General features: G+C 43.8%; 1 protein-coding gene across 1 annotated transcript in view; it reads right to left on the bottom strand.

The window, feature by feature from the left end:
* Positions 1 to 21,896, bottom strand: part of LOC311248644 (arf-GAP with SH3 domain, ANK repeat and PH domain-containing protein 1-like) — a gene marked incomplete at its 3' end in the record, with an annotated part of 66,834 nt that overhangs the window by 40,099 nt on the left and 4,839 nt on the right. Inside the window, 7 exon segments of the mRNA XM_084339498.1 lie at positions 5,889 to 5,969; positions 6,618 to 6,693; positions 16,059 to 16,144; positions 16,520 to 16,649; positions 18,789 to 18,838; positions 20,536 to 20,540; positions 20,543 to 20,609. Coding sequence (XP_084195624.1) covers positions 5,889 to 5,969; positions 6,618 to 6,693; positions 16,059 to 16,144; positions 16,520 to 16,649; positions 18,789 to 18,838; positions 20,536 to 20,540; positions 20,543 to 20,609 — 495 coding nt within the window.

The raw sequence follows: 21,896 nt of genomic DNA, 5'->3' as shown, positions 1-21,896 counted from the left end.
AAACGACTGAGACAACAGACCTGTATGTGAGGTACAGTATGTACAGTAGCAGAAACGACAGAGACAACAGACCTGTATGTGAGGTACAGTATGTAGCAGAAACGACTGAGGCAACAGACTTGTATGTGAGGTACAGTATGTAGCAGAAACGACTGAGGCAACAGACTTGTATGTGAGGTACAGTATGTAGCAGAAACGACAGAGACAACAGACCTGTATGTGAGGTACAGTATGTACAGTAGCAGAAACGACTGAGACAACAGACTGGGAGATAGAGCTGCCGCAGAGTATAAGGTTGATCACTGATGGCGTTAAGTAATAATCATTATAATTATGTAGCCTATTTTCTTCACACCGTGTGTTCGAAAGTCTCCACCCACAGTTGCACAGTTGACGTCCCGTCCGCGTGTACCGGTTCCGCAACAGTAAGTGACTTCCGGGTAGGCCTGATTGGCCCCGACAGGCACGTGACGCGGCAAACTCAGGACGCGCAACGAGGCTGCTGAGAGCTGTCGCGCGGAAATAGGCTGTCTATTGCCATTCTCTAACACAAACTCTAACCTTAACCAGCTCCTTAACAGCGCCTAAACTTAACCGTTCTAACCTTAACCAACTCCGAAACAATGCCTAACCTTAACCTTAACCTTAACCATGCCTAACCTTAACCATAGAAAGAATATTGCCATTCTCTAACACAAACTCTAACCTTAACCAGCTCCTTAACAGCGCCTAAACTTAACCGTTCTAACCTTAACCAACTCCGAAACAATGCCTAACCTTAACCTTAACCATGCCTAACCTTAACCGGCGAAAGAATACACGTTAAAAAAAAATCACGTTAAAAAAAATAAATTCGATGGGATTCGAACTCGTCAACAACGGACCGCAGGATCGCAGGACCGCTGCTCTGCGAGGTGAGCTAAAGCGCTGAATGAAGTCATAGCGGATTTGGACGGTTACATCATTCCGCAAGCTCTGCCGCGCGGCAGAGAAAGTTGCGCGTCACGTGCCTGTCGGGGCCAATCAGGCCTACCCCGGAAGTCACTTACTGTTGCGGAACAGTTACACGCGTCCCGTCCGGAGGACGTGCGCCAGAACGTGCACGAGAACGTGCACCAGAACGTGCACCAGAGCGTGCACCAGAGCGTGCACCAGATCGACCAGATCGTGCTTTGCAACTGAGAGAGAGAGGAAGTGAACACAGAGAGTTGTGGAGACACAGCGAGGACAAGGCTGCAGCTGCAGAAACCTTCTGGACAGTGAGGGGATTATTCTGACTTGTTTTGAAAAGTGCAACATTTCAGAGCAGTGCAGACTAGGATGGTTATGTTTATTGATTCACACCAGCTGATTAGAAGTGAATGTGGTATATTATACGATGCAATGAAAGGTACCTCATCTACCTCATGAGGTGCCAGAACTACGTCATGTAGGTCGGAGACACCGAGGAACCTTGTCCACCTATATGGATATGTCTGTAGTATTACTGTAAACATGTGGACGGGTGAAATGGAGCTAAAACTGATGTTTTTTCTTTTTGAAAACTTTACTCATTTACTCAAGGAAAGAATCAATACCGCGGCAGCTCTAATCTGAGACATGTAGTAGAAGTGGTTTATTAAAGCATACAGAAGAAATTATTAATATAGATATGTGAGATAATGTACACAGAAGCGTATACATAAGACAATAGACTTATATGTGAGATAATGTACACAGAAGCGTATAAGACAATAGACTTATATGTGAGATAATGTACACAGACGCGTATAAGACAATAGACTTATATGTGAGATAATGTACACAGACGCGTATAAGACAATAGACTTATATGTGAGATAATGAACACAGACGCGTATAAGACAATAGACTTATATGTGAGATAATGTACACAGACGCGTATAAGACAATAGACTTATATGTGAGATAATGAACACAGACGCGTATAAGACAATAGACTTATATGTGAGATAATGAACACAGAAGCGTATAAGACAATAGACGTATACATGTGAGATAATGTACACAGACGCGTATAAGACAATAGACTTATATGTGAGATAATGTACACAGACGCGTATAAGACAATAGACTTATATGTGAGATAATGTACACAGACGCGTATAAGACAATAGACTTATATGTGAGACATGTACACAGAAGCGTATAAGACAATAGACTTATATGTGAGACATGTACACAGAAGCGTATAAGACAATAGACTTATATGTGAGACATGTACACAGAAGCGTATAAGACAATAGACGTATACATTAGGGATGCTCGATATTGGCTTTTTTACCGATACCGATATACCGATATTGTCCAACTCTTAATTTCCGATACCGATATCAACCGATACCAACCGATACCGATATATGCAGAGTTTCCCCCCCCCAAAAAATGGAATAATTTCAGGTAATTAACATTACATATCTCTTGTTGTGGAATTAACACAACATTATGCATACTTTTGACAATAAATAAAATCAGAATTTGTTCTTACTTGCTTGCCTGGGTAAATAAAGGTTATAGAAATGTAAAAAAAATTAAAATAAAAAATTGAAAACCGATACCGATATTTTCCGATATCACATTTTAATGCCGATATTGGCCGATAATATCGGTAGGCCGATAATATCGGACATCCCTAGTATACATGTATGTAAGGTATACAGTAGAACTCACTCTCCTGGCCTGTGAGAGGAGGCAGCAGTGGAAACACATTAAAAGACAGAAAACCCAGAGGATCAGACCAGTATGAAGATGATCTCTGGAAGAGGACAACTCTACTAACAAGGTTTCATTCAGATGAAACATTTGGGGAAAAAAAGATGGTAAATTAGAGAGTTCATTCAGAGTTAAAGACAGTAGAGGTTGTGTACATTATTATTTAAAGATGGTAAGTTAGAGGGTTGTGTTCATTCATTGTTAACCACATAACGTGCACCGGGATGTATATGTGCTCACAAGCACTTGCGCGCAAGTCACGGCACGTTGTGCGTGTCTAGTGGCTCGGGGCTGCATTTTTCGCCGAACGTATACCGTTTGAAAGATCTATTTGTTGCCGTTCAAACGCCACCTCACTTGATCAGATCCTTGCCTCGGTTCTCGAGTTACATGACAATATGTCAGGCGAGCGTCTTTTTACGCGCCGCGTGTCAAATGACCACCCCGGACTCCAGACTCTCCAGAACTTCCAACCATCCGCTGATGGTGAGAATTATTGGTCAGCGTTGTAGCCAACGAGTGTACGTTTCCAACGATACCCCACGTGGGGTAGGGAACTAGGTGAAAGTTGACAAACGAAAACCTGAAGGGATTCAGACTTCAGAACACACAGCGGAAATGGATTTTGGAACGCTTTTCTTTTGTCGTCGGTTTTACTCTGACGTCTCTCAAAGACCCATTTCTGAACGAATTTTCATAAAATTTGGACCTGTACTACATAAGACTTCAGGCTATGGAACCGCTGTGTTTTCCAGCTTATATATTGGAATATTGTAATATGGAATCTTGCAACCACTACAGAAAAATGTGAGTACACAAGTTCAAGTTCAACTCAAGTTCAGACCTCTGTTACTCTATTTCATTAGCACTAAAAGTGATTTTCCTTTTTTGCATTAGTAACTTCAGAATGTCATCTTTCTAAAGAGACCAGGCCCATGCATGTGCACGTATAAAGTATAAAGCTAAGCTTTACATAGAAAGTATGCAGTCCTCAAGTTCAAGTAAAAAAAAATCCACTTTTCTGGGTGCCTGTTAAGAGGTTAAAGACAGTAGAGGTTGAGTACTTTATTATCTAAAGATGGTAAGTTAGAGTGTCGTGTTCATTCATAGTTAAAGACAGTAGAGGTTGAGTACTTTATTATGATATATGACATGTGGGTCTGTTGAAGTTGGCAGTAATGCATTTATTGTGTGCTTATCCTTATCATTAGGCCACAAGTATCTTGTGTTTTATTATAAATTACATAAATTACTAAGTGATATGGATTGACTTTATAACTGCAAAAACACGGACTGTCCAAAACATTTCAACACAGAGTTATATGATTCTTCATCTGAAGGATTCCAGAGAGAGGCCTTGCATGGCATGTTTGTGTAGTTCTCTTCCAGCATGGCTGCCTGTAGATGGTCACCATTGGTAACTTTCAACAGAAAATGCCCTAATTTATCAGCGCTAGAGGTTTCAATGTATTTCTGTTGATATATTTCTCATATGTCAACACATAGCAACCACTGTTTCTTCCAACATGGAGGAAAAATGGGAATTCCATTCTGTGCAAAAGGCCTCGATTGTCAAATTGCTAGTAAAAATGTATGATTTTGTTTGTCAAAGACATGGCTTTGATATAAAATTTCACACAGAAATTAAATAAATATATCAATACTGTTATTTGTGTTTTTCAATGAGAGCAAGTGGTATTTACCCTTTCACTCAACAGCAATTGATTGATAGATTGAAATTCATTATTGACTGAATTAAGATATGTTAAATATATAAATATGTAATATATATAAATATGCAATATATATAATATTGGAGCATCATCAGGAGGCAGCATGTTGTTGGAAATTACTAAAAGGATGAACACAATAAAGACCAGGGGGGAGCTTATTTCCACTGTGGATACAGGGTCTATTTAAAGTAAACCCTTTGCAACAAAGTGAACCAACAGTGCTCTTAGAGGATGCTTCTTTGCAACAATGTGAACCAACATTGCTCTTAGAGGATGCTTCTTTGCAACAATGTGAACCAACATTGCTCTTAGAGGATGCTTCTTTGCAACAATGTGAACCAACATTGCTCTTGGAGGATGCTTCTTTGAAACAAAGTGAACCAACATTGCTCTTAGAGGATGCTTCTTTGAAACAAAGTGAACCAACAGTGCTCTTAGAGAATGCTTCTTTGAAACAAAGTGAACCAACATTGCTCTTAGAGGATGCTAAGTACCACTATATGATGCTTAGTAACATAGAGTGACAATTATACTGTCAGCTAGGATAATATAGTATAATAGCTGACAGTATAATTACAGGAGCACCAGTGGACCACAGAACTTCATGTCTGAGAATATACAGATACAAGCTACAACAGAACAGAACAGAACAGAGTAGAACAGAACAGATAAGATCAGATCACAACAGAACAGAACATAGTAGAACAGAACAGAACAGAGCAGAGTAGAACAGAACAGAACAGAACAGAACAGAACAGAACAGAACAGAACAGAACAGAACAGAACAGAACAGAACAGAACAGAGCAGAACAGAGCAGAGCAGAGCAGAAAAGAGCAGAACAGAACAGAACAGAACAGAACAGAACAGAGCAGAACAGAGCAGAACAGAGCAGAACAGAGCAGAACAGAGCAGAGCAGAACAGAGCAGAACAGAGCAGAACAGAACAGAGCAGAACAGAGCAGAACAGAACAGAAAAGAGCAGAACAGAACAGAACAGAACAGAGCAGAACAGAACAGAGCAGAGCAGAGCAGAAAAGAGCAGAACAGAACAGAACAGAACAGAACAGAGCAGAACAGAACAGAACAGAGCAGAGCAGAACAGAGCAGAACAGAGCAGAACAGAACAGAGCAGAACAGAGCAGAACAGAACAGAACAGAACAGAGCAGAACAGAGCAGAGCAGAGCAGAACAGAGCAGAACAGAGCAGAACAGAGCAGAACAGAGCAGAACAGAGCAGAACAGAACAGAACAGAGCAGAACAGAGCAGAACAGAACAGAGTAGAACAGAGCAGATAAGAATAGAATAGAATAGAATAGAATAGAATAGAATAGAATAGAATAGAATAGAATAGAATAGAATAGAATAGAATGGAACAGAACAGAATGGAACATAATAAAACAAAACATAATAAAACAGTTTCTACCTGTTCAGTCAGGACTGAGGGTCTCAGCTGGTCTCTCAATGAACTCAACCGCTTCCTCTCCTCCTCCTGACGCTGCTTTATCTGTATACACACACACACACACACACACACACACACACACACACACATGACACACACACATGACACACACACACACACACACACACACACACACACACACACACATGACACACACACACACACACACACACATGACACACACACACACATGACACACACACACACACATGACACACACACACACATGACACACACACACATGACACACACACACACACACACACATGACACACACACACACACACACATGACACACACACACACATGACACACACACACATGACACACACACACACATGACACACACACACATGACACACACATGACACACACACACACATGTATTGGTAGCGGTTGTAGTGACTGGTCATGTGGAGCAGACCTTCTGAATAGAAGAGAGTATGGTGTGTGAATAACGTCTTATGATAGACTCTGGTTAGTAGTCTCTTGTCAGAGGTAGAGTGAGAGAGAGACCAGAGAGTGTGAGAGTGAGAGAGTGAGAGAGAGACCAGAGAGTGAGAGAGAGACCAGAGAGTGAGATAGTGACCAGAGAGTGAGAGCAGAGAGTGAGAGAGTGACCAGAGAGTGAGAGAGACCAGAGAGTGAGAGAGTGACCAGAGAGTGAGAGAGTGACCAGGGTGAACTCACAGTAGCCAGGACTCCATTCAGATCCTCCATGTAATGTTTCAACCTGTCTGTGCTCGACACACACTCCTGGAGGAAACTACACACACACACACACACACACACACACACACACACACACACACACACACACACACACACACACACACACACACACACACACACACACACACACACACACACACGCACACACACAGAGACAGAGAGAGAGACAGAGAGAGAGAGACAAAGACAGACAGTGAGAGGCAGAGAGTGAGAGACAAACAAATTACTGACATTCTGACACATTTGTGCATGATCATGTGTGTGTGTGTGTGTGTGTGTACATGTGTGTATTTGTTTATGAATGAGTGAATGAATGAATGCATGAACACGTGTGTCTGTGTGTGCGTGTGTGTGTGTGTGTGTGTGTGTGTGTGTGCGTGCGTGTGTGTGTGTGTGTGTGTGTGTGTGTGTGCGTGCGTGTGTGTGTGTGTGTGTGTGTGTGTGCGTGTGTGTGTGTGTGTGTGTGTGTGTGTGTGTGCGTGTGTGTGTGTGTGTGTGTGTGTGTGCGTGCGTGTGTGTGTGTGTGTGTGTGTGCGTGTGTGTGTGTGTGTGTGTGTGTTTTAAAAATTTAGCTATTGATGAGAGCATCATCATCTTCACTTTAAAAGCTAGGCTACAGGTTTTACCATCGAAGCTCAACCTTTCCATCTGGCTCCCTGGCAGTCATAGCCCACACTGCATACACCACGGTCACGAACAGACAACAGAAACCATGTCTCACATCCTCAATGGTTGTCACGCATACAGAGGGCTCTACATTTGTAGGCATGATAGGATCGTGGATCTGATGGCAGACAGTGTCAGTTCCACACTCGGGTCACATGCAACAGTGCTGTATAAGCACACCAGTGTGAAGCCATGTATGTTCAATCTGTGTAGTGACAATTCACTGTTCTCTGATATTTCAGCAAACACCCCCGATGTTGTTGTTGTTAATGAGAATATTACAGAGGTTCTCATTCTAGAAGTTGGCTGTACGTTTGACTACAGTCTAGAAGAAGCCTTTACAACCTAAATGTTGTAGTATCAAAAAAAAAATCAACTGTTAGAGCATACCATATCACAACTGGGCTACAACTGTACACTTTTAGTCTTCATATTTGGAAGCCTGGGTCATGTTCATAAGTTGGGTGTTAGAGGCCTTCAGATGGCCGGTCTTCCGAAGGGAAGAGCCAAACAGTTAGCAAGATATTGCTCAGTGTCAGCTATTATTGGCAGCCGCGCAATTAGGAGAAGACACTGCTATCTGTACCCATGAGCTGTGTGTTGATGGTCAGGTTCATCATCCTATGTGTGTGTGTGTGTGTGTGTGTGTGTGTGTGTGTGTGTGTGTGTGTGTGTGTGTGTGTGTGTGTGTGTGTGTGTGTGTGTGTGTGTGTGTGTGTGTGTGTGTGTGTGTGTGTGTGTGTGTGTGTGTGTGTGTGTGTGTGTGTGTGTGTGTGTGTGTGTGTGTGTGTGTGTGTGTAACTTTGGTTGCCATTGCCAATTTGGCCATGAATGTAACAGAATAACCCACAATGTCCAATTGATAATATTTGTGTCCTTTAAACATTGTATTTATGTGGACATACATAAAGATTCTAGTGGTCACGTGACGCGGTGAAGAAGATGGCCGCTTGAGAGAGAGCTGCTCGCAGTGGCATTTATATTTATATCCGAAAATAGTATCCGGAGTCGGCAAATAGACACAACAAAGTCGTCATAGAGGGGCGATCATTTTGGGAGTTTGAAAATGGCGAGCAAACAGAAAAATCCACCAAAAGGAAGGCTTACGCTCAGGGGGTGCCAACGTGGACCAAAACCAAGATGGCGATGACGAATCTCCTACGACAGAAGAAAGTGCGAATTCGACGGGGGAGGACATAGCGAATATCTTTATAATCCTGAAGAAAATATCTAAGGAGATGCAAAGCTCGGGTGAAATTCGCAAAGCCACCATGTCGATGGAAGGGAAACTGTCATCACTCGTGTCAAGGATCAGTGACGTGGAGGGAAGACTGGGCTTTCTGGAGGACGCCGACAAACAGCTACAGGCTGACCCACCCGCTACCAGAGCTGAGATGGAGGCTATCCGGGAGAAAATGGACGACATGGAGGACAGAAGCAGACGCAATAACCTACGCTTCGTCGGGATCCCGGAGGGCAGCGAGACGGGGGACACAACTACCTTTCTCGAGAAACTCATACCGGAGCTGCTGGGCATCACTACCCCCGCTAAGGGGTGGTACATCTTGCGATCAATGTGCGGCTACTGTTTCGGTCCCCCGCCGCGCTCCGGAGGACCGAAACAGTAGCCGCACGTTGATCGCAAGATTCTTTCGCTCGGGAGATAGAGACAAGATCCTAAGCGCCTCGCAGGAGAAGGGGGAGCTGCGATGGAATGGAAAACGAGTCATGATTTTCCCTGACTATTCCAGGGGCACACAGGCTAAGAGGGATGCCTTCAAAGACTGCAAGAAAGCCCTACACGAACGTCAGGTCAAATTTGCTTTGCAGCGCCCTGCCACGCTCAGAATCGACACCGGCGAGGGATCCAGGCGTTTTGACAACCCGAAGAAGGCCATGGATTTCATCCGAAGTTCACTGAGCTAGCTGGCTGGCTAGCTCGCTAGCTTGTCGGATGGCTGCTAGCTGTTCAAGGTCCAGCTGAGTGCAGCTGTACGAAAGGGAATCATCCGAGCCAGTAAGGGGTAGGGGCTGTGAGCTAGCTGAGGACTAGCCTACAAGACTATTGAATAACGCAGTCACTTTGTTATTTGCTATTTCTCCCCCACGTATGACATTTGCGGTATGACTTGTTCTATATTCGCTCGTTATGGACGAGCGGGGGTAGATACTTTTTTCTTTTATTATTTTTTTTCTCCTTTCCTTTTACTAGCCTACTGGCTGTCCTTTAACATTCCTTTAGCGTTCCTTTAGCGTTAACAAGCTGGACTCTCTCTAATTCATTGAGAATGAATGATGTCACTTTATGACAAACGTGCTCAAACTTTTGCCAAAACAATGTCGGCGCTCAGAGCGAACCACTCTACCGACGGGTCATGGTACTAAAACATTGTTTTCGTTTTTTTTTTTTTTGTCTTTTTTTCATCACGCTATGTTTTGTTTGCAGCGTGTCACGGTGTTTCTTATTGTTGTTTTTTGTCAAGTGCTCCATGTTTGTCGACATGGTTAAAAATACTTCACTTATATTATTTATCACTTAATAATAAACTGTGCCTCGCCACATGGAATGTAAATGGTCTGGGTAATGTCATCAAGAGGAACAAGGTACTTTATAAATTGAAATCCTCCCTCCAGGTATGATATAATGTTTTTGCAGGAATGCCATTTGTCATTGGAAGAATCAAAGCGTTTATGTAAGGGATGGGTGGGTCACGTGTTCTGCAGTGCCGGTACCAGTCAAAGTAGGGGAGTCATTATACTAGTGAACAAACAGCTGCAATTTAAATGTCTGAGAGAGCTCAAAGATGAAGAAGGGAGGATTGTTATTATTTTGGCTGAGATTCAGGGGAAAGTATTTATTCTAGCCAATACATATGCTCCTAATGGGGATGTCCCAATGTTTTTTACTGACCTGGAATGTAAATTAAATGACATGGGTGACTATCCAATCATATGGGCTAGGGACATGAATATTGCTATGGATGCTGTTCTGGATAGGAGTACACCAACCACTGCTAGACCCCCCCAGATCAATTTCCACAGTGGGAGGAATGTGTTCTGCCCTGGGGCTTGTGGATGCTTGGCGTATGCTAAATCCTAAGGGGAGAGACTATAATTTATTTATAACTTTTTTTCTTCTGTTCACGGTGTATTCTCAAGGCTTGATTATTTTTTTTTATCTCTAAAGACCTGCTCCCATCTACATTGGCCTGTTCAATTGGCAACATTATAGTGTCAGATCATGCAAGGGTGACCCTTGAGCTGCTCCCCATTGACCGGGCAAAGAGGTCCTCTAGATGGAGATTTAACTTGTCTCTACTGCAGGATATCGACTTTAAAGCCATGCTGAAAAGTCAGATTGATATGTATATAGAGACAAATGTTCCTTCCGCGCCATCCGCGGGGGTTGCTTGGGAAGCTCTGAAGGCTTTTGTGAGGGGTTACGTAATTCAATATGCATCATATAAGAAAAAGCAGAACGCCAAAAAAATTGGTGATTTAGAAAAAAGGCTGCTGGTAGCGGAGGGACAGCTCAAACAAATAATATCACCAAATAACCTAAGGCTTGTAACTCAATTAAAGTATGAGTATAATTGTATTCTTTCGCAGAAGGTTGAGTTTGGATTGTTTAGCAGAATTACTTTGAATCGGGGGACAAAGCCGGGAAGTTGCTGGCCAGGTATATTAAACACAAGGAGTCATCATCCACTATTTCGGCTATCCAGGTACAGGGGGGAGCCGTTGTGACTAAGGCTAGTGATATTAACAATGCTTTTAAAGAATTCTACATGGGTCTTTACACTTCCTCTTCCAAGGCGACACAGCAGGAAATTCCTTTATTTTTTAGCGGGCTGGATCTCCCTACATTAGACGCGGGTCAACGTGAGTATCTAGACGCCCCAATAACAGAGGATGAAATAGCAGAGGTTATCAGGAAATTGCCGTCCGGTAAAGCGCCGGGCCTGATGGTCTTACAGCTGAGTTCTTTAAATGCTTCCCAACAGAGTTGACACCTCTACTGCAGAGTATGTATACTGAAGCTTTGGATAGAGGCCATTTACCCCCCACCCTATCACAGGCCTTAAAGGGGACATGTACTGCTATTCCTAGCACTATTTGGGCAACTTTACACAATTCCTGTTAGTCTATTGAAGACATCTGTAAGGTTTTTTTTTTTTTAAATGCATTGTTTTATATTTCTAATCAAGTACTCAAAACCATCATTTTTCAGCTCCATGATTTCAGGCTGTTATGGCCTGGCTCCGCCCATAAGCACTTTGAGTGACAGTCAGTCCACACAGTCTGCGACTGGTAGACAGAGAGAGATAGAGAGAGAGAGAGAGAGAGAGAGGGGGGGGGGTGCGAGAGAGAGAGAGAGAGAGAGAGAGAGAGAGAGAGAGAGAGAGAGAGAGAGAGAGAGAGAGAGAGAGAGAGAGAGAGAAAAAGACAGGCTGTCTCTTCCTTTCGTTTTTTCTCTCCCTGCGGCAGCTTGTGTGGGGGGGGGGGCCTCCCTTCCTCCCCTCTCCCGTGTGGCGCGGCAGGCCCCCCCCCCCCCCCCCAAGTGCTCCCTCCCTCTCTCTCTCTGTCTCCCTCTCTCTCTCTCTCTCTGTCTCTCCCTCTCTATCTCTCTCTCTCTCTCTCCCTCCAGAGTATGCAGAGGTGTCGGGTTTCAATCTGCCTCGCAGTATGAGGAAGTGGGCGGGCATTAGCTACAACCACAGAGCCAATCACATCACTGTCTTCTACCCAGAGCCTGAATGACGTGACTCAGGCCTTCAAATCAGGATGGACTAATTTACTGGAGCAGGAAATTATCTGAGCTGAATCAGAGCAATCCGCCAATATGGTATTTAGAGACTAAAACACATTGATACTAACTCCTATTACTATAATACAATGCTAGAGACTGAAAAATGACATTTATAGTACATGTCCCCTTTAATATCTCTAATATTGAACAAAGATAAGGAACCCTCCAAGTGCAAGAACTATCGTCCAATTTCCCTGATTTCCCAGGATGTAAAAGTGCTTTCCAAAATACTTGCAAACCGTCTGGATGGAGTAATATCCTCCCTGGTGCATCCTGACCAAGTTGGGTTTATTCGCAAAAGAAATTCGGCTGATAACGTTACATTATAAATGTAATGTGGGCAGTCAGTAACGATAATGAACCAACTGCCGCCATCTCACTGGACGCTGAAAAGGCGTTTGATAGCGTAGAATGGGATTACTTATTTGCAACCCTGGAGGCGTTTGGATTCGGTCGGACCTTTATAAAATGGGTGGAGCTGTTGTATAACCAACCGGAGGCAGCGGTGCAAACAAATGGGATAATCTCCTCATATTTCAAGCTAGGCCGTGGGACACGCCAAGGTTCGCCCCTTTCTCCTTTGCTGTTTAGCGCTTGAACCCTTGGCAGCAGCTATACGTAAGGACCCAAGTTTCCCTGGAGTAACAGTGGTGGGCACGGCCCAAAAACGTATGCTTTATGAAGATGATATTTAGCTTTTTGTTACAGACCCAGGCAATGCTGTACCCGCACTACTCAAGACAATAGATACGTTCTCAAGATTTTCAGGTTATAAGGTTAATTGGTCGAAGTCGGAGGCTCTTCCCCTAACGTCCTACTGCCCCAAATCATTATTTAAAGATGGCTCCTTTCAGTGGCCTGAAAAGGGTATTCGGTATCTAGGGATCCTTTTCCCCAGGCAAGTAAAGGACATTGTTAGGGTCAACTTTGACCCACTACTAGGCAAAATTTCAGCGGATGTAAAGAGATGGGCTCCCCTTTTCTTGTCACTATGGGGCAAGGTCAATGTTCTTAAGATGAACTGCATTCCCAGAGTAAACTACCTCCTCCAGTCACTGCCGATAGCAATACCTAGCAAGTATTTTAAACAATTTGACAGATTATGCAACACATTCCTGTGGAACGGTAAAAGTCCCCGGATGCGTATTGGTAAACTACAACAGCCTGTGGACAGAGGTGGTCTGGGTCTCCCCAAATTATCACTATATCATTACGCTTACAGTTTCAGGCATATGACACAGTGGGCCCTGCCCCCTGAGAGAGCGCCTCCATGGTACATAATGGAGCAGTCGGTATATACACTGCTGCCCCCACTGTCGTATATCATAGCTAAATTACCACCAACTGCCCGAACTCACCCTATTATCTCTCACTTACAGGCCGTATGGAAGAAGGTGTCCTGTATCTTCCATATCAATTCAAATTTATGCCTATCAGCAGGTATATGGGCTAACCCCAAACTGTGTATAGGCAGATCCCCCTTTATGTGGAAGGAATGGATAGACAAAGGCATCCTCTCCCTGGGGGACCTCTATGAAGACGATGCATTAAAATCATTTGAAAAACTGATCCAACAATATCATCTGGCCAACAATCAATTTTGGAGATATTTACAATTGAGGCATCTTCTCATAAGCACATTTGGCTCTCCACAGACCCTCCCCCAGGGTACAGACCTGCTGAAAAAGATTTTGGCTATTTCTGGGTTGGGACAATTCTGTTTATTACTCCATGTTTATCGACAGGGAGGGCAGTGGGATCTCCTCTGCTCTCAAAATAGTCTGGGAAAAGGACCTAGGGGTCACATTTGAGGAAGAGGACTGGGATATAATCTCGGGGATCCCCAAACAGGTGTCCAGGGATATTAGAACAAGGCTAATACAATTCAAGATCTTCCACCGCATTTATTGGACCCCCTCTAGAATGTATACACTGGGCCTGAAAGAGAACCCAGATTGCTGGAAATGTCAGACAGGGGAGGGGGACCTAGTCCATGCACTTTGGTCATGTCCGAAACATCCATGACTACATCACAGAGGTCACAGGGAAGGAGTATGAGTTCTGCTCTGGTTTATATATCCTGGGGGATCCCTGCAGTCTTAACCATATCGCAAAGCCCCTAGCTGATTGGATTCAGACTAGTATTATGATAGGCAAACAGATAATAATGAGAGGCTGGAAGGCACCAGAAGGCCCGTCATTTCGAGAGTGGAGTGGAGAACTGGGTAGGGTAGCTGCCTATGAGAAAATATCTTTTAGTTTAGGAGAGAAAGGAGAAAAATATATTAGCAAATGGGGGAAATATCTGCAATTTCACTCACTATAACTGGAGGGCGGGCACACTTGCCTAAGACAGCGACGATGCACATGATTATATAATACCTGACAAATGCATCATGTTTATGTCGACAAGATTGGCTCTATGTATTAACACTTTGGCTGCCATGGGTTAAATTAATGATATACCATAGATTGCCAGCGCTATTTGTCTATGGAGAAAGTCCCCTTCTTTGCAGGGCTATAACTTTTTAAATTCTATTGCTACATTGCCATTATTAGGGCCCATTCAAAGTCCTATATGTATTGTTCATTGTGTAGCAACGTTAAACTTTTTCATTCACATATTCATAGTAAAGTATGGTCTAATGTATAAGTATGTTTTCATCTCTTTCTGCAGCTTTCTCCAGAACGTGATATATAGCCCCAAATGCATTATATTGATGATGAAATACAGTTTGATGGCAATCAGCGCGATATAAAAAATTCCAACTAGACGTACTTCTAGAAGTTACTACACGTCATCTGATGTTGACCGGATGGGCGAGGGGGCGTTTATAATTCCGTGGGCAGCGTTATACCAATCATCTAATGTGGGTCAAATGTTGATAAAAGCAGTTAGTATCGAAGATGGTAACGTTACACGCTGAAACTCACCCCAGTCTCCGCGCGCCGTTGGGCGATCATCGTCGAGCAGAAATTTTATCATTATGGGATATATTATTACCCGGTCCATCTCCAGCTTGTATAATGGTATATACGTCCAAATCATGTTGTTTATCGAGTTATTGGCAATCGATCGCTATGTAGAGTGACGAGCTAGAGTGCCGGAACCTATCCCGAGTGGCCGGAAGCAATACAGACATCTAGCACAACCTCCACTGTGCTTCCTGTTAAGCGGTTGCGCGATCGGCCACCAGATGGCGCTCCTGAACCGCCAGAGAGCTCAGTGGGTCCTGCTGGTGGTTCTCAGGCCAACGGAGGGACATTATGGATCAGATCGCAGATTTTTGAAATATTGATATAAAGACGACTTACAGCGTCCCCCGGCAACTTTAGCATCTCCAGCAAAGACGTTGTAAATCGTTTTTAGGCAGTCAAAGTGGTAGCTTTATTTTCGATGTAATGTAGTCGATTTTTTTTTAGTTTCTTGTTGTTTCTTTTTGTTTTGTTATTACTTTTCATTCTATTTTCGGGTTTAGTTTTTTTTGAATTTTTCGTTTGTGTTTTTTTTTTTTTTTTTATGTGGGGGGGGGGGTGTCATTGTAGCCTAGACGTTAGTGGTCTAGGTGTGTGTGTTGTCCTTCAGGACTGACCCATGTTGATTCACAAGATATATGTCATCATTAATTTGTATTGTCCTGAAGTACTGTGTGCAAAAAGAAAAAAGAAAACTTAATAAAATATAAGTCATAAAAAAAAAATTATTCTAAATGTGTGTGTGTGTGTGTGTGTGTGTGTGTGTGTGTGTGTGTGTGTGTGTGTGTGTGTGTGTGTGTGTGTGTGTGTGTGTGTGTGTGTGTGTGTGTGTGTGTGTGTGTGTGTGTGTGTGTGTGTGTGTGTGTGTGTGTGTGTGTGTGTGTGTGTGTGTGTGTGTGTGTGTGTGTGTGTGTGTGTGTGTGTGTGTGTGTGTGTGTGAGACCTACTTGTTCTGAGAGTGATAATGTTTGATGAGGTTCTGAAGAAGATCCACTCCCCTCTTCGTCTTAATCTCATTCACTTTGATCAGGTACTGATGGAGAGAACGAGAGAGAGAGAGAGAGAGAGAGAGAGAGAGAGAGAGAGAGAGAGAGAGAGAGAGAGAGAGAGAGAGAGAGAGAGAGAGAGAGAGAGAGAGAGAGAGAAAGAGGGAGAAAGGGGAGAGGTGAGTGTGTGTAGTTTCATAATTTAGACAGACAGACAGACAGACGGACGGACAGACAGACAGACAGACAGACAGACAGACAGACAGACAGACAGACAGACAGACAGACAGACAGACAGACAGACAGACAGACAGACAGACAGACAGACAGACAGACAGACAGACAGACAGACAGACAGACAGACAGACAGACAGACAGACAGACAGACGGACAGACAGACAGACAGACAGAGTATATCTCACCTCACACATGTGTAGTTGAAACATGCGTCGTTCCTTCTCCAGCTCCTCAGCGATTTCTCCTCCAGACACCTCGGTGCGGACCATCCCATACTGCCTCGCTAGCTCTCTCTTCTCCTTATCGATCTGCTTACTGACACACACACACACACACACACACACACACACACACACACACACACACACACACACACACACACACACACACACACACACACACACATTGTTCCTGTAAGTGATGTAAGTAAGTTATAACAGTACAAACTAATCACTGGAAATTCAACTGCATCAATTTGTTATATTTATACTGATATACTTATACTTATATTTATTTATACTGTAAATAATAAGTCAATGGGGTCAAGATCATAACCCTTGGTAACTTTCAACAGAAAATGCCATAACATTGCTCTTAGAGGATACTTATTTGAAACAAAGTGAACCAACATTGTTCTTAGAGGATGCTTCTTTGCAACAAAGTGAACCAACATTGCTCTTAGAGGATGCTTCTTTGCAACAAAGTGAACCAATGTTGCTCTTAGAGGACAATACAAAACAAAAACATTTGATATTTTTTTTTTTTATTTTTTTTTTCGATTAATTTAGATTATAATCGATTCTAACATTTTCAAATCGATGCAGTTGAATCGTCACATTAGAATCGATGCATTTCGATGCATCGTTACACCTCTAACTAGTGGTCTAGAGAAGGCTGGACCATAGTGGTCTAGAGAAGGTTGGACCATAGTGGTCTCTAGAGAAGGTTGGACCATAGTGGTCTAGAGAAGGTTGGACCATAGTGGTCTCTAGAGAAGGTTGGACCATAGTGGTCTCTAGAGAAGGTTGGACCATAGTGGTCTAGAGAAGGTTGGACCATAGTGGTCTAGACTCTAGAGAAGGTTGGACCATAGTGGTCTAGACTCTAGAGAAGGTTGGACCATAGTGGTCTAGAGAAGGTTGGACCATAGTGGTCTAGAGAAGGTTGGACCATAGTGGTCTAGAGAAGGTTGGACCATAGTGGTCTAGAGGAGGCTGGACCATAGTGGTCTAGAGGAGGTTGGACCATAGTGGTCTAGAGAAGGTTGGACCATAGTGGTCTCTAGAGAAGGTTGGACCATAGTGGTCTAGAGGAGGTTGGACCATAGTGGTCTAGAGAAGGTTGGACCATAGTGGTCTAGAAGAGAAGGTTGGACCATAGTGGTCTAGAGAAGGTTGGACCATAGTGGTCTCTAGAGAAGGTTGGACCATAGTGGTCTAGAGAAGGTTGGACCATAGTGGTCTAGACTCTAGAGAAGGTTGGACCATAGTGGTCTAGACTCTAGAGAAGGTTGGACCATAGTGGTCTAGAGAAGGTTGGACCATAGTGGTCTAGAGAAGGTTGGACCATAGTGGTCTAGAGAAGGTTGGACCATAGTGGTCTAGAGGAGGCTGGACCATAGTGGTCTAGAGGAGGTTGGACCATAGTGGTCTAGAGAAGGTTGGACCATAGTGGTCTCTAGAGAAGGTTGGACCATAGTGGTCTAGAGGAGGTTGGACCATAGTGGTCTAGAGAAGGTTGGACCATAGTGGTCTAGAAGAGAAGGTTGGACCATAGTGGTCTAGAGAAGGTTGGACCATAGTGGTCTAGAGGAGGCTGGACCATAGTGGTCTAGAGGAGGTTGGACCATAGTGGTCTAGAGAAGGTTGGACCATAGTGGTCTCTAGAGAAGGTTGGACCATAGTGGTCTCTAGAGAAGGTTGGACCATAGTGGTCTCTAGAGAAGGTTGGACCATAGTGGTCTAGAGAAGGTTGGACCATAGTGGTCTCTAGAGAAGGTCGGACCATAGTGGTCTAGAGAAGGTTGGACCATAGTGGTCTAGACAGAGAAGGTTGGACCATAGTGGTCTCTAGAGAAGGTCGGACCATAGTGGTCTAGAGAAGGTTGGACCATAGTGGTCTAGAGAAGGTTGGACCATAGTGGTCTAGAGAAGGTTGGACCATAGTGGTCTAGAGGAGGTTGGACCATAGTGGTCTAGAGAAGGTTGGACCATAGTGGTCTAGAGAAGGTTGGACCATAGTGGTCTAGAGGAGGTTGGACCATAGTGGTCTAGAGGAGGTTGGACCATAGTGGTCTAGAGAAGGTTGGACCATAGTGGTCTAGAGAAGGTTGGACCATAGTGGTCTAGAGGAGGTTGGACCATAGTGGTCTAGAGGAGGTTGGACCATAGTGGTCTCTAGAGAAGGTTGGACCATAGTGGTCTAGAGGAGGTGGGCATCTGTAAAAACACTCACTATCTGCTTTCATAGTCTCTCCAGGCCTTATCAAAGGGCTTCTTCAAGTCCTGCAAAGAGAAGAGAGAGAGAGAGAGAGAGAGAGAGAGAGAGAGAGAGAGAGAGAGAGAGAGAGAGAGAGAGAGAGAGAGAGAGAGAGAGAGAGAGAGAGAGAGAGAGAGAGAGAGAGAGAGCGAGAGAGAGAGAGAGAGGGAGAGAGAGAGAGAGAGAGAGAGAGAGAGAGAGAGAGAGAGAGAGAGAGAGAGAGAGAAGAGAGAGAGAGGGGGAGGAAGGGAGAGGCAGACAGAGAATGGTCAACAGAGAGAAAAAACAGAGGGTAGAAAGGTGTTGAAATGATTATGTCATTGAAGACAGGTGGTTTTGTAGGGCGGATGGTATTGTGTGTCAACCATATTAGCCATACCAACCATACTACACATACAGTACAAACCATAATAACCATATTAACCATACTAACCATACCAACCATACTAACCATATGAACCATACCAACCATACTAACCATATTAACCATACTAACCATACCAACCATACTAACCATATTAGCCATACTAACCATACTAACCATATTAACCATATTAACCATATTAGCCATACTAACCATACTAACCATATTAACCATACTAACCATACTAACCATATTAACCATACTAACCATACTAACCATATTAACCATACTAACCATACCAACCATACCAACCATACTAGCCATACTAACCCTATTAACTATACTAACCATACTAGCCATACCAAGCAATAACCATACTAGCCATACCAAGCAATAACCATACTAGCCATACCAAGCAATAACCATACTAGCCATACCAAGCAATAACCATACTAACCATACCAAGCAATAACCATACAAACCATACTAACAGTCAAATGCTGGGTGTCTGTGGCTGGACGGTTGACACAAGATAGTGAGAAATAGTTCAAAACTATCCAAAACTATCACTACCTTAAAGGAGACGTATATTTGTATCCATCTATCCATTTTGGTGTGATTTGCCCTAGTTTTGGAAATATCCGCAGTAGAGATGTCTGCCGTCACAATACAATGGTTTGTGGCGCTCAAAACACCAACAAAATACATTTCTCTCTTTCCAGAAATCATGACCTGGTTACTGAAGATATTCCACCAACCTTGTTTTGAGCAGCTTCATGTAGGAACTATGACCTATCGAAGTACAGTACACCCCCATTCATTATTATCAGGTCCCCTTGTATGTAGGGCAGGGGTCTCAAACTCAATTTACCTGGGGGCCGCTGGAGGTAGAGTCTGGGTGAGGCTGGGCCACATCAAATATTATATAAATATATGTTTTTTTTTTTTTTTTTTTTTTTTTTGCAAAATCAACTTTGCCTCTCTTTGTTAATTACAACAAGCAATGCCGTTTGTTATGAGGTCGGACTCGGCACTGACAGATTTGTGTTCATTGTGCTGCTTTTATAAAGCCTCAAATGACGGCTTACAATATTTCATGAAAGCAAAGTGTTTTGTTTGTCTAAGATTTTAAAAGGTTTAAACTTTACAGCACTGACAAAGTTGAACAAAGTGCTGTACAAGTCCCACAATTTTTTTTTTTTTTTTTTTTTTTTTTTACTTTGATGTCAAGTAGGGGGCCGCAAAATATCATCCAGCGGGCCGCAATTGGCCCGCGGGCCGCGAGTTCAGAGCCCTGATGTAGGGTATAGGGTATAAAGTATGTAGGGTAGTGTGCTAGAAGACAGTATGAGAACTCACCCCTTGACCTCCCTCAGGTCTCCTTTCACCAGAGAGTCCAGGAAGAAGTTGATGTTGTGGAGCATGCTCTTTAGCTGGACACACACACACACACACACACACACACACACACACACACACACACACACACACACACACACACACACACACACACACACACACACACAATTTAAGCACAATTTCAAATTCTCCATAGCTCAAACACAAGTATATTTGATTCCCAAGTTTACAAAGACCAGACCAGAAAGCACTGCAGAGGACGGTGAGAACCACCCAACACCTCAACGATACCACTCCCTGCAATTGAGGCTGTCCAGCACAACAGTGTCTGAAGAACACATGCAGCATCGTCAAGGACCCTCTCATCCCAACCATAGACTGTTGTCCCCCCTCCCCCCCTCTGGGAGGTGCTACGGGAATCTCAGCTCCAGGACCAGCAGGCTCAGGATCAGCTTATCCCTGCGTATCTGCTGTCACCCTGCTGAACTTGCCTACACGCCTTTCATATCGTCTACTAGGGCTGAACCCCATTAGTCGACTAATCGATCGAAAGGAGCCGTAGTCGACTGCCAACCTCTTAGTTGAATGCAAAAAAGAATTACAACAATTATAATACATTTATTTATTTATTTATTTATTGAATTTTTTTATCATTCTTTCCAAAAGCAAAGAGGCCTAGAAGCGTATGTGTTACAGCCACAGCCAGGCCTTTTCTATCCCCTGTGTGTGTCAGCAGGTTCCCAGGCCCATACATGGTCCTTCCTGTCTCCACCTCACAACCACTGTCTTCCTGGGCGCGGCCTACACACCTGAGAACCCTCACATCATAAAGGAGCCAGGATAAAGAGGCCTGCACCCCTGTCACTCCTTGTCCGAGTGTTGTTTTCACCTCCCGTGGTATAGGACTCTATTCAGACCTCAGCGTTCATGGAATCATGTCTTCTTGTGCCCAGTGACTTTTTGCTCCATACTAACTCTTGTCTTCTGATCTCCAGGATCTCACCTCTCCGGACTACACCTCAACACGGACCCTCACCAGCCTGAACCATCATGGACCTCACACACACACACACACCCACCCAGTCTGTCGCTCCTCCACTCCTTGACCCTTCTCTCTGAGCTCCTCTCACCACCTTGGACCTTGCTTCCCATACTATCATTAAATATTCTAAATCGCGGGGCGCCCTCGTGGCACATACCATAGTGCCTCGCACACCTACGCGGCCGTCCTGGGTTCGCTTCCCGCTCCCGGGGGATATTTGTCGCATGTCTTCCCACTCTTCTCCCGTTCACCCTCTCCTCTGTCGGTCATGTCTGACCAGAAAAAGCTAGAAAAGCGCTAAAATAAATCTGTAAAAATT

This window comes from Notolepis coatsorum (genome assembly GCF_963971535.1).
Source record: "Notolepis coatsorum genome assembly, contig: SCAFFOLD_965, whole genome shotgun sequence".
Lineage (NCBI taxonomy): Eukaryota > Metazoa > Chordata > Actinopteri > Aulopiformes > Paralepididae > Notolepis > Notolepis coatsorum.
This window is presented reverse-complemented; position numbering and strand designations above follow the sequence as displayed.